At 38.5% G+C, this 21,004-nt stretch overlaps 6 protein-coding genes and 1 non-coding gene across 15 annotated transcripts; 3 read left to right on the top strand and 4 right to left on the bottom strand.

The window, feature by feature from the left end:
* Nucleotides 1–605: 605 nt before the first annotated feature.
* On the top strand, nt 606–1,469 carry LOC106326920 (VQ motif-containing protein 11-like). Its single transcript, XM_013764885.1, has one exon. The coding sequence runs from the start codon at nt 745–747 to the stop codon at nt 1,237–1,239; it is 495 nt and encodes a 164-aa protein (XP_013620339.1). The 5' UTR covers nt 606–744; the 3' UTR covers nt 1,240–1,469.
* A 483-nt stretch (nt 1,470–1,952) lies between these two features.
* On the bottom strand, nt 1,953–2,034 carry TRNAS-AGA. The gene has a single exon. It is a non-coding gene; the product is annotated as a tRNA-Ser (tRNA).
* LOC106326918 (DNA-repair protein XRCC1) lies at nt 1,992–4,202 on the top strand. 5 transcript variants are annotated; one of them, XM_013764880.1, is made up of 8 exons: nt 1,992–2,152; nt 2,356–2,564; nt 2,638–2,826; nt 2,898–3,012; nt 3,210–3,298; nt 3,398–3,511; nt 3,572–3,658; nt 3,772–4,202. In XM_013764880.1, the coding sequence occupies exons 2-8, from the start codon at nt 2,415–2,417 to the stop codon at nt 4,063–4,065; spliced, it is 1,038 nt and encodes a 345-aa protein (XP_013620334.1). In that variant the 5' UTR covers nt 1,992–2,152; nt 2,356–2,414; the 3' UTR covers nt 4,066–4,202. The 5 variants fall into 5 exon arrangements, with proteins under 5 accessions (XP_013620334.1, XP_013620336.1, XP_013620335.1 ...); XM_013764882.1 differs by having other exon boundaries at nt 2,057–2,209; nt 2,369–2,564; XM_013764881.1 differs by having other exon boundaries at nt 2,058–2,172.
* A 169-nt stretch (nt 4,203–4,371) lies between these two features.
* LOC106326916 (N-alpha-acetyltransferase 15, NatA auxiliary subunit-like) lies at nt 4,372–11,236 on the top strand. Its single transcript, XM_013764876.1, has 26 exons — nt 4,372–4,560; nt 5,093–5,171; nt 5,560–5,642; nt 5,747–5,896; nt 6,046–6,161; nt 6,440–6,545; nt 6,704–6,775; nt 6,861–6,976; nt 7,124–7,256; nt 7,423–7,500; nt 7,587–7,640; nt 7,743–7,813; nt 7,906–7,960; nt 8,059–8,154; nt 8,396–8,524; nt 8,605–8,687; nt 8,782–9,012; nt 9,112–9,235; nt 9,307–9,414; nt 9,510–9,641; nt 9,748–9,804; nt 9,928–10,025; nt 10,116–10,174; nt 10,269–10,383; nt 10,477–10,577; nt 10,712–11,236. The coding sequence occupies exons 1-26, from the start codon at nt 4,510–4,512 to the stop codon at nt 10,909–10,911; spliced, it is 2,697 nt and encodes an 898-aa protein (XP_013620330.1). The 5' UTR covers nt 4,372–4,509; the 3' UTR covers nt 10,912–11,236.
* A 50-nt stretch (nt 11,237–11,286) lies between these two features.
* LOC106326917 (E3 ubiquitin-protein ligase At1g63170) lies at nt 11,287–13,501 on the bottom strand. 3 transcript variants are annotated; one of them, XM_013764877.1, is made up of 5 exons: nt 13,336–13,501; nt 12,269–13,064; nt 12,071–12,196; nt 11,698–11,977; nt 11,287–11,611 (listed from the first exon to the last, which is right to left on the bottom strand). In XM_013764877.1, exons 2-5 carry the CDS (start codon nt 12,907–12,909, stop codon nt 11,441–11,443), a joined length of 1,218 nt encoding a protein of 405 aa, XP_013620331.1. In that variant the 5' UTR covers nt 12,910–13,064; nt 13,336–13,501; the 3' UTR covers nt 11,287–11,440. The 3 variants fall into 3 exon arrangements, with proteins under 3 accessions (XP_013620331.1, XP_013620332.1, XP_013620333.1); XM_013764878.1 differs by having other exon boundaries at nt 12,269–13,062; nt 13,333–13,501; XM_013764879.1 differs by lacking the exon at nt 13,336–13,501 and adding an exon at nt 13,155–13,318.
* Nucleotides 13,502–13,740: 239 nt separating this feature from the next.
* Nucleotides 13,741–16,487, bottom strand: LOC106320184 (D-glycerate 3-kinase, chloroplastic-like). Of its 3 annotated transcripts, XM_013758553.1 has the most exons (13): nt 16,183–16,487; nt 15,548–15,948; nt 15,374–15,453; nt 15,250–15,301; nt 15,117–15,158; nt 14,942–15,020; nt 14,825–14,856; nt 14,640–14,708; nt 14,483–14,557; nt 14,280–14,396; nt 14,125–14,175; nt 13,883–14,035; nt 13,761–13,851 (listed from the first exon to the last, which is right to left on the bottom strand). In XM_013758553.1, exons 1-12 carry the CDS (start codon nt 16,427–16,429, stop codon nt 13,892–13,894), a joined length of 1,389 nt encoding a protein of 462 aa, XP_013614007.1. In that variant the 5' UTR covers nt 16,430–16,487; the 3' UTR covers nt 13,761–13,851; nt 13,883–13,891. The 3 variants fall into 3 exon arrangements, with proteins under 3 accessions (XP_013614005.1, XP_013614014.1, XP_013614007.1); XM_013758551.1 differs by having other exon boundaries at nt 13,741–14,035; nt 16,183–16,486; XM_013758560.1 differs by having other exon boundaries at nt 13,741–14,035; nt 15,548–15,933; nt 16,183–16,485.
* A 263-nt stretch (nt 16,488–16,750) lies between these two features.
* LOC106325285 (cyclin-A2-4-like) lies at nt 16,751–19,880 on the bottom strand. Its single transcript, XM_013763321.1, has 10 exons — nt 19,797–19,880; nt 18,855–19,221; nt 18,542–18,755; nt 18,333–18,439; nt 18,154–18,246; nt 17,942–18,075; nt 17,650–17,836; nt 17,400–17,549; nt 17,173–17,307; nt 16,751–17,061 (listed from the first exon to the last, which is right to left on the bottom strand). The coding sequence occupies exons 2-10, from the start codon at nt 19,152–19,154 to the stop codon at nt 17,008–17,010; spliced, it is 1,374 nt and encodes a 457-aa protein (XP_013618775.1). The 5' UTR covers nt 19,155–19,221; nt 19,797–19,880; the 3' UTR covers nt 16,751–17,007.
* Nucleotides 19,881–21,004: the final 1,124 nt, after the last annotated feature.

Consider the following 21,004-nt stretch of genomic DNA (forward strand, 5'->3'; position numbering starts at 1 on the left):
TCTTATGAATTTTGTAGGAGAAGTTATGATGCATTCCTCGTCGTTGCATTTATTTCTTTGAGAAATTCAAAATTCGAAAATTAGAAATTATGGATGTGATCATTATTATATCACGGTCTCAAGAATCTCGTTGGTTTCTTTATTACGAAACTCGTACAAAAATCATAACATTGACATTCAATGTATGGTTTTTAAATCACATCTGAATTCATGAACATTATAATTTTGCAGTTTGTGTATAAGAGAACATTGTGTGAAATATTAGACAAGTGAGATGCTTGTGGAAATAATTAATTAATTTGCTTACCAAGTCAACAATGGACCCGTTGTTTTCATCATATGTATGTATGTTCTCACTTCTCACTTCTAATGTACTCAATGGGCAACAATTCTAATAACTTTAACATATTATAACCATCTAGAAAACGTTTTAAAATCCAGTGTTCAAATCATAAATATGACTAGAGAATTATTAGCAAATACAATATGTATTTATTTACAATCAACTTTATCAACTACGAATTCTAGACGTGCAAAGTCAATCATATTGGAAACTTTTATAATTACTAAATTAATAAATATGTTGGCAAAAATGTCAAGAAAACACACGCACACAAGAAGACGGTCTTCTTTAAATAATTGGGTACTAGTAGGCAGACGAATGTCTTTCGGACAAAGAACAAGACATACTTCTCTTCTCTTCTTCCAAAGGTTTCAACTTAATTCATCTTATCCACCACCGCCATGAGCCACAAGAATCACCACTCCCAGCGGCCAAGCTATGCTACCGACCCAAACACCATGTTTGTTCAAGCAGACCCCTCCAATTTTCGAAACATCGTCCAAGAACTCACGGGAGCACCACTGGAACTCTCCCCCGTCTCCACCGCACAGCATAAGCTTCCTTTAACTCCAAAGAAACAAGCATTCAAGCTCCACGAACGCCGTCAGTCATCCAAGAGGATGGAGCTGAAGATCAACAATGATTCTTTGGGCCAGTTCAACCGCGGGTTCCTCGTCTCACCGGTCTCTCACCTCGACCCATTCTGGACGCGCGTGAGCCCACAGTCAGCACGTGAGAATCACCACGCCATGCCGGAAAAGGAAGAGCAAAAAGCCATAGCCGGGAAAGGGTTTCACTTCCTTCCGAGTCCGAGAAGCGGGGACGAGCCAGCACCGGAGCTTTTGCCTTTGTTTCCTCAACGGAATGGAAATGATTATTGCCACTCATCTTATTAATTTGAGAGTTCTTATTAATTGTAAGTTAGTGGCACTTGATATCGCTGTTGCTTTTTTTTACTGTTTTTGTTAGGGGTAGCTAGTATCCGTTTTTTGTTTCTTAATTAACCTTTTGGACCTTATTAATTCTATCATCCTTCATTAACCTTCTTGAAGGGTCAACTATTCCGGCGTGTGTAGTCCACTTCCTTTAGAATATAAATTATTTAAAGTATTTGTAGTTTTTCTTACGCGTCAATTACTTCATTAGTCAAGGAAGACAAGTTGAACAACAAAAGCAAGTTGAAAAAGATCGAGAAAAACATCATTTCACAAGTAGATGGTTTGATTTAATTTCAAAAGCAGATTGTTTGATTTAATTTCTGATTTAATTTCTGGTGTAAATTTGTTTTATTTTCTTGTAAGCCACTACGCTTTAATACGTACGACCCAAAAAAACATGCTACGTAGTTTTGAAAGTTGACTACAAATTGACATTGCAAAAAACCTCTTTCTCAAATCCTAGCCCTCCCTCTAAGCCCAATTAAGTTATCAGAGGGCATCAACATTATTATTTGGTCTAGTGGACCTCACTCCAAATACTAAAAAAACAAAATGGGCTTTATTAGTCTACATAAGACTTTAATGTTATTTCGTCAAGAAAAACATGCAAAGGAAAACAGAGGAGATAGTAAAACTAAAAGGACAAAAAGCTTTAAAACAAAAGAAAAGAGCGTGAACGGCAGGATTCGAACCTGCGCGGGCAGAGCCCACATGATTTCTAGTCATGCCCGATAACCACTCCGGCACGTCCACTTACGATGCAAGGTTTCACTTTACCAGTGTTGTTGAACCTGATTGGAGTTCAGGCGTGTTAAATCGTTGTTGACACTGCCTGGGATCAAATTGATCAGGAAGAAGGAAGGGAGGCAAGGTTCGTCGCTTTCAGCTTAGGTCAATAAATAGTCTTCTCCTGCTTCGTATCCTCTAGGTTCATGGGATATGTTAAGATTTAGCGTTTTTCTTTGATGTTTCTCAGCTCAATGCAAAAATGGCTCTGATTTAGGGTTTTTCATGTACACTGTTATACCTTTCGTTTGACAAGGAAAGCCTTTTCAATTTTTGTATCTCCTCTAGTTGGGGATCACAGAGAATAAGAAGGCGTCCTTGTATTCACTCTAGTGTCAAGGACTAAGATGTCCCAGAAGCGAAATCTTCCTTCTTGGATCACTTCAAGGGATCCTCCTCAGCCTGAGAGTAAGAAGAAGCCCAAGGATGCTGATGAGCACAACATTAGAAATGCTCCTGAGTCAAGTTCAACTACCATGGATTTCTCTAAACTTCTGGTCTGTGAAAACTGTCTACATTTATTAGCTGTCATTGTGATCTGAGTTTTAAGGATATAGAATCTGTGTACAGGAAGGAGTTGTTTTTGTGTTGTCGGGCTTTGTTAACCCTGAGAGGAGTACACTAAGGTCCCAGGCCTTGTCAATGGGAGCTACTTATCAGCCTGACTGGAACTCTGACTCCACCTTGTTGATTTGTGCTTTTCCTAACACTCCTAAGTTCCGTCAAGTCGAATCTAACTCTGGAACCATTGTCTCTAAGGTTACCTCTTTTGCCTTTCCTAACTCTTCCAGTGTGTAACTGAATTTCTACTTTGCGCTGAGTGTTTTCAGGACTGGATACCTGAGTGTTATATGCAGAAGAAGTTGGTGGATATTGAGCAATACCTTCTGCATGCTGGAAAACCATGGAGGAAGACCAGTGCTCCCCAAAATACTACTATTCGAGGTAATAAAAGGAAAACATATAGCAAGAAGAGGCTTTAGATGGCTTGTCACTGTCTAAACTACCTTCTTGTCTCCTGAGTTGTTTCGTTTGCTTAAATGATGAACAAGATAATAGTTTTTTTCTTCTTCTTTTTCTCATTGCCCTGGTTCAGTTTGATGTTTTGCTGACATTGTGAAACATATTTGATTGTATTCCAGAAAAGAAGAAACAGTTGTCTATAAAATCAGAGGAGAATCAAGTAGAGACAAAACCAGAAACAAGGGGAACGTCATCTGCTTCATCCAAGGTCTGCTTAAAGTTATAACTGATGGGTTTGGTTAAACAAAAAGGAACCGTATGTTGCTCCAATCAAAAGGTTTCTGACTGTTTATTTCCGTATTCACAGAATAGACAGTCTTGCAATACTGTGAAAGAGCTATTTTCTGTTACCGAGGTGAAGAAATGGGCAAGGGATGACCTAACTGAAACCATCTCATGGCTAGAGAGTCAGGAGGAGAAAGTATGTTCTTATTTCTAAAATACTTGGGTCTTTGTTTCTGATGTCTAACCATTGCAACAGCCAGCACCAGGAGAGATCAAGAGAATAGCTGCAGAAGGAGTCTTAACCTGTCTACAAGACGCAATCGATTCTCTTGAGCAAAAAAAGGTTAGTCTAAAGCTTTCGTAGAGTTTTTCATCTTTGGCATTTTCTCAACTTTGAGACGATGGTTTGTTGAGTCAAAGCGTTTGAATTGATCCTCGAATGGTCTTTTACTTTAGGATGTTGGATCAGTTACGGAGCTGTGGAGCTTTGTCCCTCGCGTAGTGAAGGAGCTCGGAAAGATGGAGTCTTCTTCAAAAACAGAAAACTCCACAGCTTCAAAGGATCAACTCTGCAAACAAGCAAAGTCGTGGAAAAAGATTTACGAGGCTGAGCTAGCACAAAAGGGTGAAGAAGAAGAAGCAAAAAGCAGAAGGACCTCTGGGGTTGCTTCTGGATACGACAGTGATGAAACCGTTGAAATGACCGAAGAAGAGATCGAGCATGCTTACCGGAACGTTTCTTTAGAGTGATCAAACTTGTTTCATTTGGCTTGCATATGATAGAAGAGCAGAGGACGCTGCCTTTTCGGTTTAGTTTTGAATCTTTGCAGCTCGAATCGATTGCATTAATTCGGTTTTTGATTATGAATTTGATTTGCGTTCTGCAATTTTGATCCGGTCAATTAGGTTCGGATCCAATTTGCTGAATGTATTGATAACCGGTTTGATCGACTCTCTCTAAAACTGATCAACCGGGAGCTTAATTAATACTAACCGGACAAGACAAATATAAACCGGAAACGCGTGTACCAATTTGGTAAGGAGGATAAAAGGAAGATTGAAGAAAGACCAGACCCTAATTTATACCCCTTTTGGTCGTGCCTTGTTCCGCAGTAAGGTTGAAGCGGATAGTACGCCATCTCTCTCTCTCTCTCGTCTGCTTCCTCCGCGAGCTCTCTCAGTTGCCGACGAACAATGGGAGCTTCGCTTCCTCCTAAAGAGGCCAACCTCTTCAAGCTCATCGTCGTATGCTCCGATTCTCTTTCTCTTTGTTAAACCCTAATATTAAGTTAAGCCGTCAGTAATAAATTCGTTGACATGACAAGTTAAGTGTGTTGTTGTCTTATGTTGCCTAATGCGTAAGATTTGATGTCTCTTAAGTTCCTAGTTTCAGTTACGTTGACTATCGTCTCTTGAATGGCCCCTTCTGGGCTCGCCGCCTAGGATCTTTGACACATACTTAGTTGGGTATAATTTTTAAGCTTAGTGATTCTTATGTTCCTTTGAGTTACACGAAAACCAAGCTTTAAGAATATATATATGTCTTCTATTATTTTTCTACTTTCATATGTTATATGCGTCATTCAGTGTTTATATGATGATGCCCTCACACTTGCTCCACAAACTAGCTAATAATCATCTTCCTAATGTCTACTATTGCATTGGATTTTCACTTTTTTTTGTTCAAGCTACTTGGAATAGTTCATATTCTTTTTTTTATGCATTTTCCAAGATATATATATCGCTTAAATTTATTCTGATTAATCTTAAAATGCAGAAATCTTATGAGACGAAGCAGTACAAGAAGGGACTCAAGGCTGCTGATGCCATATTGAAAAAGTTTCCTTCTCATGGGGGTCAGTTTCCTTTTATCCCAACTCCAAAGCCCTTCTATTGTTTTTTTTTTTTTGCGTTTATGTTATTATCTCATTGCTATATCAGTTTGGGAGCTTACATCAGTTGAGATTAAACGAATTGTATATGTTCTAATAGGCGCTTTCATGTCCCTTTCTTTGTTATAAAAAGCAAATAAATAGAAGGCTATACTTGTATGATCACATAAGGAAGCGAAGGAGATGATTTTGTTTTCTTTATTTTGTTAGTTGATATCTATTCTGTTTTGCCTTAAACGCAATTGTTGCTTCTACTGATTGGTTCTTTCTTGCCTGCAGGATTTGTCATGTCTTCTAGTTGTGCTTTTCCTTCTATTTAAGACTTGTTTCTTTTATTCTTTGTAATTTTCAGAGACTTTATCGATGAAAGGATTGACTCTAAACTGCATGGACCGTAAAACTGAAGCATATGAGCTTGTTCGCCTTGGAGTGAAGGTTTCATTATGCTCTTTGATAATTATAACATTCATTCGTTAGTTTCCAGACATGTTATGATTCTTCATGGTAACATAGGATTTATACTTTACTGTTCCGTGCAGAATGACATCAAAAGCCATGTTTGCTGGCATGTGTATGGTCTCCTCTACCGGTCAGACAGAGAGTACAGAGAGGCCATCAAATGCTACCGAAACGCTCTTAGAATAGACCCTGATAATCTTGAAATACTCAGAGACCTCTCACTCTTGCAGGTAATTATGGGAAAAAAACTGATTGAGGAGAATTTAGTAAATGTCAATTCGTACTTTATTATACTCCTTTGTGTAAGCTCGTTTCAGTGTTAATCTCTCTGTTCATGCTTTCCACAGATTATGCTTATTGTATACTTTATTATTCCTAGGCACAAATGCGGGACTTATCTGGCTTTGTGGAGACCAGGCAGCAGCTTTTGACTTTAAAGCCTAATCATCGAATGAACTGGATTGGCTTTGCAGTCTCCCAGCATTTAAACGCAAAGTATGTTATGGTCCTTGAAGCCTTTACTCATTTGAATGGAATGCTAGTTTTTCTTCTTTGGACTATTTGCTGTGTATTTCTATGATTTGCAATTGTAGTCTTTTTGACATTTTAAGGAGTAAATAGTGTACACCTTTGCTCGGATGAATCTTACATCAGAATTTTAGGAAACAATATACCAATGAACAGTATTCAGTAGAATTATATGCCTTTGCTTTTTTTTTTGGTTTGACAGAAGCTCACTTTGATCTCTTAATATGTTTTCTTATTTAAACCAGTGCTTCTAAAGCTGTTGAAATTTTGGAAGCATTTGAAGGCACCCTAGAGGATGATTATCCTCCTGAGAACGAGCTATGTGAACACACTGAAATGATTATGTACAAGGTATGAAGCAAAAAATACAAGTGTCATACCTTTGTTATCTCTCTAGTCCTTTTCCCCTGGAAAATCATACTTGTCTTTAAAGGGTCCATGTAGCTGGTATTCATTTGGCATTAGCTCAGGTTTATATCTGTAAATCTCAACTTTTTTTTTTCTTCCAGGTTTCCTTGCTTGAGGAGTCCGGTGCTTTTGGAAAAGCTCTTGAGGAGTTGCACAAAAAAGAGCCTAAAATAGTAAGTTCTGGAAGCTGATTGTATTGTATATGTGGATCATAGGATACACGGATATAGTTTATAGTCCTCGTGTGGTTGTTTGTAGGTTGATAAGTTGTCCTACAAAGAACAAGAGGCATATCTCTTGTGGAAGCTTGGTCGCCCAGCAGAAGCTAGTAAACTCTACAGGGTTCTGCTTTCCATGAACCCTGACAATTACAGGTTTTTTTCCTTTGCACTTCTAATTCATTATTTTGTTTGCTTAAAAGTTGACTATCTTTTCCTATGAAATTCTCAAAGGCTTCAATATATATTTGGGTACTGTCAATTCATGTCAACAAGTAAATAGTGCATTCCTGTACTTTTCAGATATTATGAAGGCCTCCAAAAATGTCTTGGTTTGTATTCAGAAAGTGGACAATATTCGTCTGACCGGATTGAGAAGTTAAATGCCTTGTACCAGTCTCTAAGCGAGCAGTACACTCGGTCATCCGCTGTTAAGGTGAGAAAAGGCGGATCAGTGCCTGTAGTTAAATACATTTTTTATACCCTTCCACTTTATAGGGAACTATCGGTTACTCATTTTGATCTCTCTGATAATTTCTGGGGTGCTGATAAATGAAATTGGACTACTGGTATTAAGTTATTCTATATTTTCCCATTTTCAGAGGATACCATTGGATTTTCTGCAAGATGAAAGGTTTAAGGAGGCTGTAGCAAAGTACATTAAACCTCTGTTGACAAAGGTATCTTTTCTTTCCGTTATGTCTCTTGGTTTACAATACAATGCTTTAATAGAATATGTTTCTTAATATCTTGATGCTTGTCTCAGGGTGTTCCTTCATTGTTTTCTGATCTCTGTTCTCTGTATGATCACCCTCGCAAGGTTTGCTTCCCTGCTTTTTCCTTATGCATGCTATCGCAAATTTCATTGTATCTGGCGTCATTTTATTTTGCGATAATGTTTTATATGGGTTTTGTTATCCAGCCTGATATAATGGAGCAACTAGTTGTTGAGATGGAACATTCAATTAGGACTACTGGAAGTTACCCAGGAAGGTATATGACTGAATTTATTACTGAAACTGAAATGTTATCAAGATTGGTGACTAGATCAGTCTTTTATTGTGATTATTCCTAAATTGAAACAGTGATGTGAAAGAGCCCCAGTCAACTCTATTGTGGACATTATTTTTCTTGGCTCAGGTTCATTGTTGCTAGCTGTCTTAAATTCTCTCTGTAAACAGCTTTTGGGTTGAATTTTTTGCGTTATCTTATCATGAAACTTATTTTTCATACTGCAGCATTATGACAAGCGTGGTCAGTATGATGTTGCCCTTGGTAAAATTGACGAGGCCATTGCTCATACGCCGACAGTGATTGATCTGTACTCCGTTAAGGTATGTTTGTTTAACTTGGCCAAAAATTTTAAGATTATGTTCGATCAGGTTTTGGTATGTCACGGTTACTGCTTGCACCTGTTTGGAGGCATTTTTAGAAACTTCATTGACGGGATGGTGGTTTGAACTTCTCTAGTTATAGCGACTGTGTTAACATAATTTGTATGATTTGTGCTCACTGCATCTTTTTGTTTGAGGACTCCTGTTTTGTCTTAATCATTGTACTGGTTTATCTCAACAGAGCCGAATAATGAAGCATGCAGGAGACTTAACTGCCGCTGCCGCACTTGCCGATGAAGCAAGATGCATGGACCTAGCAGATCGCTATATTAACAGTGAATGCGTCAAGCGTATGCTGCAAGCAGATCAGGTTTACATCTCGGTTTTGTTCATATTAAATTGTTTTGGTCGATGTCCTTAGACCTCAATCTGTGAACTTTTCTGGTGAAGGTGACCTCGGCTGAGAAAACTGCTGTTTTATTTACAAAAGAGGGGGATCAGCTCAACAGTCTTCATGACATGCAGTGCATGTGGTACGGCTCTCTAGAATGAGGAGTTTTGCTAATGTAAAATTGACATTTTGAGATGTCTTTCTAATGGCTATCTTTTGATCTCTTGTCGTAAAAGGTATGATCTTGCATCTGGAGATAGCTACTTCCGTCAGGGTGATCTTGGACGTGCCCTGAAGAGGTTTCTGGCTGTGGAGAAGCACTACTCTGACATTTCTGAAGATCAATTTGATTTCCACTCGTACTGCTTAAGAAAAATGACTTTGCGTTCGTATGTTGGCATGCTTAAGTTCGAAGACCGATTGCACTCATTCCCATATTTCCACAAAGCAGCCATCAGAGCTATCAGGTAAACTCTTTGTTTCACAAAACTACAGTATCTAGTAGATGGAAGCATGATAGCTTCCATGAGACTGTAATCACAATTACCTCTCGGCTCGATATTCAGGTGCTACCTTAAATTGCACGATACTCCCAAATCAACTGCTGAAGAAGATGAAATGTCAAAGTTGGCTCCTGCTCAGAAGAAGAAAATGAAGAAACAAAAAAAGGCAGAAGCCCGAGCAAAGAAAGCACGTATTTTCAGTGTTTTGTCTAGTAAATTGACACTTAGGTGGCTTAAGATTGGTCTTCTTCGTTTCAGGAAGCTGAGACTAAGATTGAAGAATCAACTGCCTGTGGTGTCTCTAAGTCTGGCAAACGGAATGTGAAACCTGTAGACCCAGATCCTCATGGGGAAAAGTTAATTCAGGTTGTTGTTTTGCTTCATTTGTAAGATTTGTTGTGGTCTTCTCATTATGTGTATTAACTTTATCAGAAGCTTACTAGAGAACTAAATCTGCACAGGTGGAAGATCCAATGGCAGAGGCTTCAAAGTACTTGAGACTACTCCAGAAGCATTCACCTAACTCTTTGGAGACTCATCTACTTTCTTTTGAGGTTAACATGAGAAAAGAGAAGTTTCTGCTTGCATTCCAGGTAACTAACTATTTCTCGTCTGGTGGTTATGCTCAAGCTCACGGTACTGTAATATCCTTTGTTCAGTTAATTTAAGGGCTTTGGTGTCCCATTTTTCATTCTTCAGGCGGTCAAGCAATTGCTTAAATTGGACGCGGAGAACCCTGATTCTCATCGTTCACTGGTATGCAATCCGTCGTGCTTCTTGTGATGTTCTAAAAAAGGGATTATAATGTTTTCCCTTCAAGTGTTATGTGGCTAGTCCTATTTACATTTTTGGGTTTATACTTTTGAACTTGGATGGCAGGTTAAATTCTTTCTCAAGACAGGATCGACAAGTTCTCCAACAACTGAAGCTGAGAAACTTCGTTGTAGTGTCCTAGAGGCCGAGCGCCCATCAATTAGGTGACTACTCAAACTATTATTATTATCCATCATTACTGTTGATTTTCTATATCTGTTGTGAGATAAATTGTCCATTCCTTTGCATTCTAGTCAATTGCAGAATAAGTCATTAGTGGAGGCAAACAAAGAGTTTCTTGGTAGACACGAAGGTGCGTATCAAACTGATTACATGGCACCCCTCACGAAGATATCACAGTTTCTGATAAAAAGAAAAATGTTTACGTCTGCATTTCAATTTTGCAGATTCTTTGGTGCATAGAGCTGCATACGCAGAAATGCTGTGCCTTTTAGATCCAAGCAGGAAAACTGAGGCTATCAAACTAATTGAAGACTCAACCAATAAAGTGGTTCAACAAACGTAATGTTGCTTCAAACATATTTACCTTATGGTTCTATGGTGTCTCTGTTCTGTGTTTTGTTTGTATGTTTAACATCGGTTGTCCATGCGCAGAAATGGAGCTCTCGGAGTAGCAAGAGAGTGGAAACTCAAAGACTGTATAGCAGTTCATAAGCTCCTAGAGACAGTTTTCCTCGACTCAGAAGCTGCCTCGAGTAAGCATTAGATATCTTCACTGTGTTGTTTCCATAAAGTAGTGTACCGATATGACTGTCTGTGGCTGCATTTAGATTTAAAGTCCTTAAGAATTTTAGAAGTATTAAGCCGGGTTTTGGGTACACAACTGCAGGATGGAAATCACGCTGCGCCGAGTATTTTCCATTTTCGACTCACTTTGAAGGCAAGCGTAGCTCTGTGATGCCTGATTCAGTGTACAACTCGTCTCTCAAGAGTAATGAGAATGGCGACACACCAAACCATCCAATGGGTCAGACTGAATTGAACGATGGACAGCTCGAAGCATTCAAGAGCCTTACGGTCTCAACTTGAAGCTCTTTTTGTATGAATAAGAGGCAAGTCTACCCAGGAGATAATTTACAGAAAACAGACGATCCATTGTTGCATCATACTTGGATCAAAAGATGTTTGGAGTTGTAACAACACCAAATGTGTATACTGTGTTTCTCAAGTTTTATGAAGAATGGCACAGAGAAAGCAAAGGGTCTTTTGTCTTTTTTTCGTTTTGTTTCCTTCTCTGACACTTTACGAGGATGTTTCGAGCTTTTTTGTTGTTGTACCCTTTTAACTTCTTCACATCATTTATTCACACCCACTACATTATCTCTCTTTTTAAGCTTTTGAACCATCTTACAAGCATTTTCTTTGTGTGCTGTTGGATCTACATTCCTAGCAAATGCAGAAACATATAAACACCATTATTTTGGAGATTTATTGATGTGGGAAAGTTACAGCTCTTGGAACAAACCAAAATGAATAAAACAATCTCTCAACTATACAAGTCTGAAAGACTATTTATACACAACACAAACTCGATGTGGGAGAGGTCTCACTTTTCAGTCTATGAAGAGGAAGAACTAGTGCTGCTTTCTCCGACCTCATTTTTGCAGAGAGGGCAAGTGGCATTGATTTTAAGCCATTTGTCTACACAGTCCACATGAAAGACATGCAAGCATGGCAGCTCTCTTACTTCTTCGTCGTCTCCATATCTGGCCAAGCAGATGCAACAGCTCTACACAAACCAACAACATCCGAGAATAGTTAGGCACAATTATACTAACCTACTCATTTGAATGATCTGAGTATTAAGTTGCTTACGGCATCTTCGCCTGATATAAGACGTTTCTTCTCAGACCCTTGTAGAAGAAAGCCACCTTCACCTTCCTCTGAAAACTCCAGATCATTTCTGCTTTTTAATTTGAACTTGTAGACAGGCAGTGCGTTGATGGCCTCAGCAGTGGCTCCTCTTGTTTGTGAGAAGTTTTCTCGAAACCCGAGAACAGAGATCAAGCAAGGCAAGCAACAACATATGGCTGCGCATAGTATGAAAGGCATTGCGTATCCAATGCAACTGAAAGTAAGGAACGCTATACATAACCTGCAACAAGGCCCCAACCACCAAACAGAAAACATGAGTTTTTCGAGTTCCAATTCTCATCCATTGGGACAATAAAGAGTGGATGAAGCCGACCTGTAGAGTTTAGGAGAATCAGAAGGAGAGGAGTGACCTCCAAAGATCCATACATTCCCCACAACAAACCACACCGCAAAGAAACAGTCAATGGCCATCTTGAAATGGTCCACCAGCCCATTCAATCTGCACCAAGTCATCAAAACAATGATCAGTTTAGGTTAACTTAACTAACCAAACTAACTAATTTACTTGTACCTTGTTCTTAAGCTATCCCCAACTTGATTGTTCCTAATGGTGGTGTTTTCTTCGTCTGGTGGCACTTGATCCGCAGAGACGGGTGTATATGGTGTGGACTCCGAAGGGTTATTATTACTGCCTTGAGTAGAAGAAGTACTACCACGTTGTGAAGAATCTTGGCCGCCTGTGCCTCGGTTATAAGTGCGAAAACGCCAATAGAGAATAGGGAGAGTGGCAACACAGCCAGAGGTATAACCAACAACCCATGTAAACAACGGGGCTTCGGGATGTTCATCTTTAGCAAGAACCATAACAACAATGGCAGCAACAATCTGAGCCACGGTGACAACAAACTCAACAGAAATCCAAAGGCCAGAATTCAATGGACTCCTCCTAGTACTAGTACTACTAGCGCGGCCACCATCTGCTCTTTGCTGAGAAGGAGGAGGTGGGAGTTGTGTAGCGTTAGATGATGATGCCCTCTCTTGAAGTTGACGATGCGGAGTAAGCTCATCGAGAGAAGATCTTGACGAGGAAGAGTCGTCGTCGTCGTTGCTAGTGATGTCAACGATGTGCTCGTGGTTATGGTGGCGTTCCTCCATCAACAAAGGATCTTGATCAGTTTGGGATGTATTTCGACCAATGGAAGAAACGTCCATCTAACTCAAAAAGTAAGAAAGCTGAAAAGCACCAAGTCAGCTACTACTAGAGGCTCCCAAATGTTGTTGACATGTCATTTGTGATCACCAAAGCCAAATGACACATTCCAAGAACAAAAGAGCAATGCCTTTTAGCAAAAGGTAAAAACAGTCACCTGTTACAGAAGAGAGGCAAAGCAAAAAACTTTATGATTCCAACCAAAGCAGACAGATCAAAATCGTAAAGTCATAAATAAGTAAGAAACTCTTAGAATTGGCCAAAATTTTCAGAGACTCCCAATTCAAGTAAGACTCTTTCAAAACCCCATCAAGTTCCGATCTTTCTGAAAACTAGGATTCAAACAACGATTTCAATTGTTCGTATACGATTTTCGAACATAGAAGAAGAAGAAGAAGAGTAGAAAGAATGATGAGCAAGGGGTGTACCAGAATTGAAAAAGATTGGGAGACAATCACACGATTTCAATACAGAGAAAGCTGATGTTGGTCTGGTCTTGTCTTTTACTTCTACTCTTCTTCGTGAGAAAGACAAAAAAGATGAGAGCTTTTCGTCTTTTGCTTTCTTGGAGTAATTCGGGAGGAGGAGGAGAGTGATGAAGAGACTTCGTTATTATGTCAAAGAAATGATAACCGTTGGATCTTGAGGGTTCTTCAAAGTAAATATCTGATCGGACGGTCATCTTTAACTCCTCGTTTGTGGCTTTTCCATCTTTTTAGTACCCCTGCTATTTTGAATTTTTAGCAAATTTCTTTCCAGATTAACAAGCTTAGAAGTTTTATTGAATTGTGTATTTAAGTTTACTCTTTATAAAAAACAAAAATATTATGTGAAAAAAATAGTGTTACTCATCTCCTGCATAATAGCTACAACTTTGCTGCTGTTTTAGTATACAAAATGTAAGAAATAGCATTTCAGAAAGATGGAAAGTAACAAAGTGTGATCATGTAGTGTGTTATACTCCTTTTACATACAACATGTCATTTAGGTAGCGAGTATGGGGTTCCTTTCTTCATCAATATCTATCGCAAGCACACGCTCTAAGTCAGAGCCGCTAGGTCCTTCCGCGTAAAGGGTCGGAAGATAGGCCTTATATGCCGGCAAATACCTCGACACAAAGTCATTCACCTATAACAGATGTTTCAACATTATATATAATAAGCACAAGAGTACCAGTTATTAGTAACTTTCTAACACAGTCAAAACGTCATCAATACCTCATCATCTGACATCCCTGGTTTGCCAGCCTGCCTCATTGCTATTTCCGCCTGTCCAAAAACCAAATCACAGTATAGTGTTTGTATAATAAACGCAGCGAAAACTTTTCATATTTTTTTTCTTTTTTTGGTTGTTGATTAGATATACAAAATACCTGAAGGCGCCACCGGTAAACATAACTTGGGTCCTTGATTTTGATGACCACCCAAGCATTTATGTACTTGTCCCATGCCTCGTAATACGCTTCAAGGTTCTTGTTAACTGTCTCCAGCTATAGAAAGAGAACAGAGTTTTTCATTACAGGATGCAAGTAATATCAGATGTATATCGTTGTATTAGTAGTACTCTTGAGATAACCTGAGGATCCACTGCTTTAACGGCTTCAGCAGGAAGAGGTTTAAAACCAAGCATCCATCCCTCAAAGAGAACAACCTGAAACCAAAACAAACAAAATGTAGTGGTCTCTCGTTAACTATTGAACAAAAACACTTGACAAAGAAGATATAAAACATACCTTTAGAGGTCCTTCAACTTCAGGCCATGTTGTTGCATCGGCTCTGTCACCCCTTCCGCTGTACGCAGACTGCACCCAAAAATAGGAATGGATATCTCAACAAGTTAATACCTGCTTTCTCTCTGTTTAAATGATACAAAGTGATAAAGGCAGAGAGAAGGTAAAATCAAAGCTGTGACACTCACCTTATCGTACCGAGGAACTTTCATCTTCATGCCTGTCAATGACCAAACCAAAACTCACAAGGTAAAATAAAGATTAATAACAGGCAAGAATAAGCACATGTATTGATGGAATCTAACCGTCCTTGGTGAGTTTAGTCAGAGCTTCTATGGTTTCGACAGAGAATGGAAGATCATGGCTTCCTGCATTTCCACGATACTGAAGAAAACATATAATATGATACAAAATCAAGATATGTTCAAAATAAAGCAGAAACGACAAAAACGTTGAGAAATTTGAAGATGTGTCTACTACCTCTAGGAGTGCATTTCCTGAATTCTCTTCTCTCAATTTAGCCTGAGACAGTAAAATAAATAAATAAACGGAGAAGAGAAGAGAAGAGAAGAGAAGGTCCAGGCAAAGAGAGAGAGTACAAGTAAAATCATACCTGGCCTTGTGAAGTCAAGTAAAAATCGTCAATGGATATTGTTGCCGACTTCCTGAGATATATTGCTTTGAGTTAGTACTAAGAATCATCACCTAGGATTTAGATGCAGTAAACTGCAGTGTACATTTTGGTAGTTTTGAAAAGATAATCAAGTGCAAACACAAGTGTAGTCTTGCCACATCCTTGAGGCGCGCTGAATCCAATCTGCATATTTTTTTACAATCACATCTAATCAAATCTCTTGATCCACCAAATAAAAACAATAACTAAGAAGAGAAAGAAAAAAAGCGATTGGTACCACAAGTGGAGGCACATCATCTCCATCATTAAACTTGGAAGTATGCAGAGCAATCTGGTCTTGGCACCAAACAAAGACGGGGATATAGTAATGGTAAAGCCTGGCTTTCTGGGGAATGGTGAGCATAAGCTCATTAAGCTGAAAGAGCCTGCAGAGCTGGGAGCCGTAGAGCAACCATTTGTCAATGGACTGACCAAGACTATCAGGAGTGATGCCGATCTTGTCCACGAGTGGACCCGAGCAAATGAACTCAAAAAGGTCAGACACTGAAGAGACATCCACTGTTTTGCTTGGTAATGCTGAGCATATCTTGGACGTCAGCAGCACATTACTTGTAGGCGAATCAAGAACCATTGAATTGTCTTGAATCCACGAACAACCACACCCTACAACACGTATTGCTAAGAATACATCAGTTAGTCTCTAACAATAAATTTCAAGCCAGTGTGTGACAGGCAGATGAAACATAATACCAACTGACAAAAGATGGATAGGTGTGGCAATCATCAACCGAACTGTTTATTGCATTAATCTGATACTAAAGTTTTACCTTAAAACCAAAACAATTCACAAAAGATCAAAACTTTGAACCACAAAGGAGAGAATAAAGGAGGAGGAGGAGGCATCGTTTTTACCAGAGAAAGAGAAATGGGTCTGAAGCGGAGAAAGCTTGGAGGAGGCAGAAGAATCGGTAACGACATGGTCATCGTTATATTTGGAAGAAGAAAGAAAACGTCTTTTGAAATTAAAAGTATTGTAAACAGAGTGACAAGGAAAGGGATAGCCTTTTTTGAGATAAAATCTATTATTATTAGTAGTAGATTGCTGAAGAGTCGCTTGCCATGGCGACCATATCAAACTTGATGATGTTGCCCCCGCCATTCTCTCTCTCTATCAGCGAGAAAGCAGCGAAGGAGAAGCAAACTGATGATATTTATTTTCTCTAATTTCCCAAAAAAACAATACTTGCTTACAGTAGAATAGAATATGTGAGTCATATTCCTCCGTGATAATGTGTTGTTAATGCTCTGTCAATCTCTGTCATTACTGTTTCTTTTTCTTTTTATACCCAAAAAAAAATGTCTATTCTGTTTTTTAAACCAATGACGTAACTTCGATTTTTCTAGTAATATCATCTTCGGTCTATTAATTTAATTAAGGGATTGATTGGTACGAAATCAAAAATATTTCGTGGCACAGAAATTGCTTTCAATTAATAAAAAAAAAAACAATCTCGACCAGAACAAATCAGGTTTGGAAGAACCAAACAAGTCTACACTAAACCGGAATATACCGGTTACTCTTTGGTATGAGATGAGACCGCGGAAAGATTGCGGCTACTGTTTTATTTGAGAGAGAGAGGGAGTGAGTAACAGATGAACAAATCAATGACCGGACGGTCCACCACAAAATGTTGTTACAGTCTTCGTGTTAGGAGATGAACCCCCCTCGGTTTAGTCTCAGAATAGCCTATCAGGTATCTTAGGAGAAGTGAACACAGCTACGGATTTGAACTGCAAAAATAATGGTAATTACCAAACAAAAATAAACTGTTACATTTATAACACGATCGATGACGCCTAACGTTTTTTTTTTTTTTACAGAAACAAACTGAGATTTTTTACCTTGTCTTGTCTGTACTTCATGCGTATGGAGTTTAAGGGACATCCTTTGGTGTTAAGCTGCAGCTCTTGCAAGGCCTGAATACATGTTTTAAGATCCGAGGCTTTGTACGTTGTGTAATGCTCCAGTGTTGGATTCTGTACACATAAAAAGAGAATAAACTCGTGTGAGTTTCAAGGAATCCTGGAACAGAAACATAAGCGATGTGTGTCTTAACAAACAAACAGACCCAAGGGTGGCTTGATTGGTTCACTGTCCACTTGGCAAGAAACACAGCCGATGCTGCTATAACCGAAGGAAGGTACTTCAAGAACTCATACTCTACTAACGTCAGTTCCGTCAGATAATTCGCCAGAAACTCCATTTCCACACTTGGCATCTGCTTCCCAAATAAAATAGTTTCAATCTTTCCGCTAAATGTTTGATTAACATAGATGCATTTGTACAAGAAAGCAAAAGGCAAAGGGAAGCAAAATTACCAAGTGAGAAGCTTGAGCTGCTCGGAGAAACCTCCTGAGGAATGTTTTAGAAGTGGGAGTGTATATTTGAAAGCTAAAATGCTTCAGTACTTGGCTCTCCATTTCCAAAACCGCATCTCTTGTGCAAGTGTTATCCGTTATGCTGCAGAACTCTTCAATGCGTGGTGCATTGATTTCCTCATACTTTCTTTAATAAACAAACATACAGTAACTTCTTTTAGACGCTCTGCCTTTCAGAACACGCATTACTGTTTGATAATTCTGATAAGATATTATTATTAATTGAACTTACGAAGCAATGAGCATACAAGTGACGCCGAGCAATTGAAGTCTTTGTCTTTCCATGTAGTTCCCTTGCAGAAACCAATCTATGAGATACACTGTGAGGTAGAGAGTGTCAGGTACAAGTGTGTATTCCTCTGAGACCTGAAAGAGTTATGACTTGTGAGAATATTTCATAAGTCAAAAGAAAATAAAATTAAATAAAGTGGATCTAGCGCTAACCTCAACAAGCCAATCAACCAGAATCCCCCTCATTGTCTGAGTCACATCTCTTTGTGTTCTCTCCATAAAATCAGGACATGGTCTGCGTTTAAGCTGCTCAAGTAAGACAAAGTAGTTAGATAACCAGATGCAACGTCCTTCCTAGGATATCAAAAAAAATCCAAGAGGATTATTAGTACCTCAGCAACACGTAGGTTGTAGTGTATTTCAGGTGCATAAAGGCTACAGAGTAGAGGATCCTTAACATCTGAATCAATGTCAATGAATTTTGGGCTACTTGTCTCAACTGTAAACAAATTGCAAGTAGAAGAAAAAAAAAGGAGTATCAGCAATGTTAACAAACCACTCACATAGCAACAGTAGGCTAGAACACTTGTAAAAATTTTACCTGTAGAAGAAGTAGATCTCACAGGGGGTCTTGGAGGCGACCTGGAAAAGCTACAAGATGCTTCGTTTCTGCCTGTACAGCCAGACAAGCTTACTCCTGCTGAATCTGACACGACCTGTGACTTTGCATTATCTGCAACTTCCGAACTAGTAGAAGATGGTGCCACCTTGGAAGAACCTGCCCTTCCCTTCTCTATCTGCTTAACATTTTCCACCTTAAAAATGGGAAAGAGACCACAATTGTCAGCTGCAGCAGACATATTTCTTGGTAAATTAAAAAAAAAAAAGCAGGCAGAATTGTGCATATAAACAACCTGTGTTTTAGCTGCACTGACGCAGCTTGTAGTGTAAGAATTCTCGCAGGTAACATTTGAGATATCTTTAAGAACAGCTCGCTGTTTCTTAGGTGCATTGTCATTCTTCTTATCATCCAAAGCTGTTCTTTTACAGTTTGCTCGCAGAACCCTTCCCTGGTTGATCAGTGTGATAGCAGCCACATCTGAAGATGTAATCAGTTTAGAAGAAGCACGCAGAGAAGAAGCAAGGGCACGAGTTACAGGGCGAGCATAGAGGGGAATGGTGGTGTTTCCAGAAACAGCTTTCTCCTTCACCATGATTGAAACCCCTACTTGAGACGATCCTTTTTTGGGTGGTCTTAGCAGCACATCATCAGCTAGAGATCTGCGAAACAGAAGTAGGAAGATGATTAATTAGAAGAAAAGGATGCAACAGGACAGGACAGAGAGATATGTGTATCCAGCTAAAGCAGAGAGACAAGCTAGCATGAAAGGATAGCAATTGCAAAGTGATATTTGATGAGACAACCCCAAATGTATATCACATAATTGTTACAGAGACTCTTTCCAAACTAGTCCAGACAAATTGGAGATTATTTTCTTTTTGCTCATTGAAGAAGAAAATCAAAACAGTAGCACAGGAAAATCCTCAACGCTTGAAAAAGTCGCATAACAATTAAGTGCAACCAATAGCGCGTAAAATTTGGAGATATTAAAAATATTGAAGAAATCTTAAAGTTTTTATTTATCGATTAGAAACAGGAGTAGATGAAGCTTCATCTCGCAAGCATCCACCTCAGGAAAACCAACAGACAAAACTCATGAGATCATTTGGCAAAGAACCCTTTATCGATCCCAAGGAGGAACCCAATCTAGAGGAACTTTCAAGAAAACCCCTTCCGAACATTGATCTCTACAAACCCCATCAACAACAAACAAGAAAAAAAAGAAAAAACTTACTCCGCTTCAGAGAATTCCTTTTCTTTTTCTTTGTGGGAGCTCTCCGAAGAAGGGAGCTTTGGGGCAGATGGAGAGAGTAAATGTATTTAGTCTATTCTCTTTTATGCAAAGCAAGTGAGCGGGATATATGAGAGAGCCTGGTTGGGTTTAAAGTTACTAGTAATTTAATCATTCATCTTTTAAAATTAGAAACTTTCTTATTTCTATCATAAAATTGTTTATTTGTGAATCTCGTTGACTGTTTGACCATCAATCAACCAAGGGAAAATGAAACAACTTAACATAGTCTTTTGTGTGGAAAATCTTGATTGTTAAGTGATTGGTGATTCATTTTTCTTTTCCATTTGAAGTATGTGATTGATCATAATTTTTTGTTTGTTTTAAGCTAACTAATCATTTGCCTTTTTTATATCTTAATCACATTTGCTATTTTAGGTATTCATTTCTCCATTTAACTTCTTGTAGTTAATTAGGACTTATGCATATGTTGTTTTTGCCTTTCGAATGCTTCTGTCTTACTTTCTTTATTTATCTAATTTTTTTTTGTTAGTAAGGTCTTAAATTAAACAAACAAAAATTAGTAAGGGAAGCAATAGAGAACAATAGTTATGTTTTCCGATGAATTTACACATTCATTTACACCGTTCAGATGCGCTTTCACTTTGACTCATTTTTAAAATGGGATGTTACTCTAGACAGCGTGGCTATTCATCCAAAGGTAAATGTCAGTGAGTATAAAACATAGTTATATTTTAAAGTTGGGTAAAAGTGATTAAGTTACGAATTCTGTTCAAACTTTTAAGTCTTGAATGAAGATTCCACCAGTTTCTTTTTAATGGTTAAGTTTAAACTTTTGAAATATTTTTAAAAACTAACTAGTAAAATGAAAACAAAGACCAAATGCATGTTTATCCTTGAATCAGTCAATTCTTGTTTATCTTTTTACGTTTCGATTGATCTTTAATTATTCCTTAAAGCTTATTTGGATACCACATGCTAAGGATCTGATCATCCATAAATTCTAAGTTATCCTTTCAGTTTTAAAATGATTGTGTAGAACTTAAAGAATCTGTTCTATTCCTATTGGATTTGCTTCGTTTTAAAAACAAACTTGGACTTTGTCGTTTCTAGTATTGATTAAAAGATAGCATTATTTTTTATAAGAACTTTTAACTTGGTGTAAAACGAAACTTACATCTAATTTCCCT

Source organism: Brassica oleracea, chromosome C2 (genome assembly GCF_000695525.1).
Source record: "Brassica oleracea var. oleracea cultivar TO1000 chromosome C2, BOL, whole genome shotgun sequence".
NCBI lineage: Eukaryota > Viridiplantae > Streptophyta > Magnoliopsida > Brassicales > Brassicaceae > Brassica > Brassica oleracea.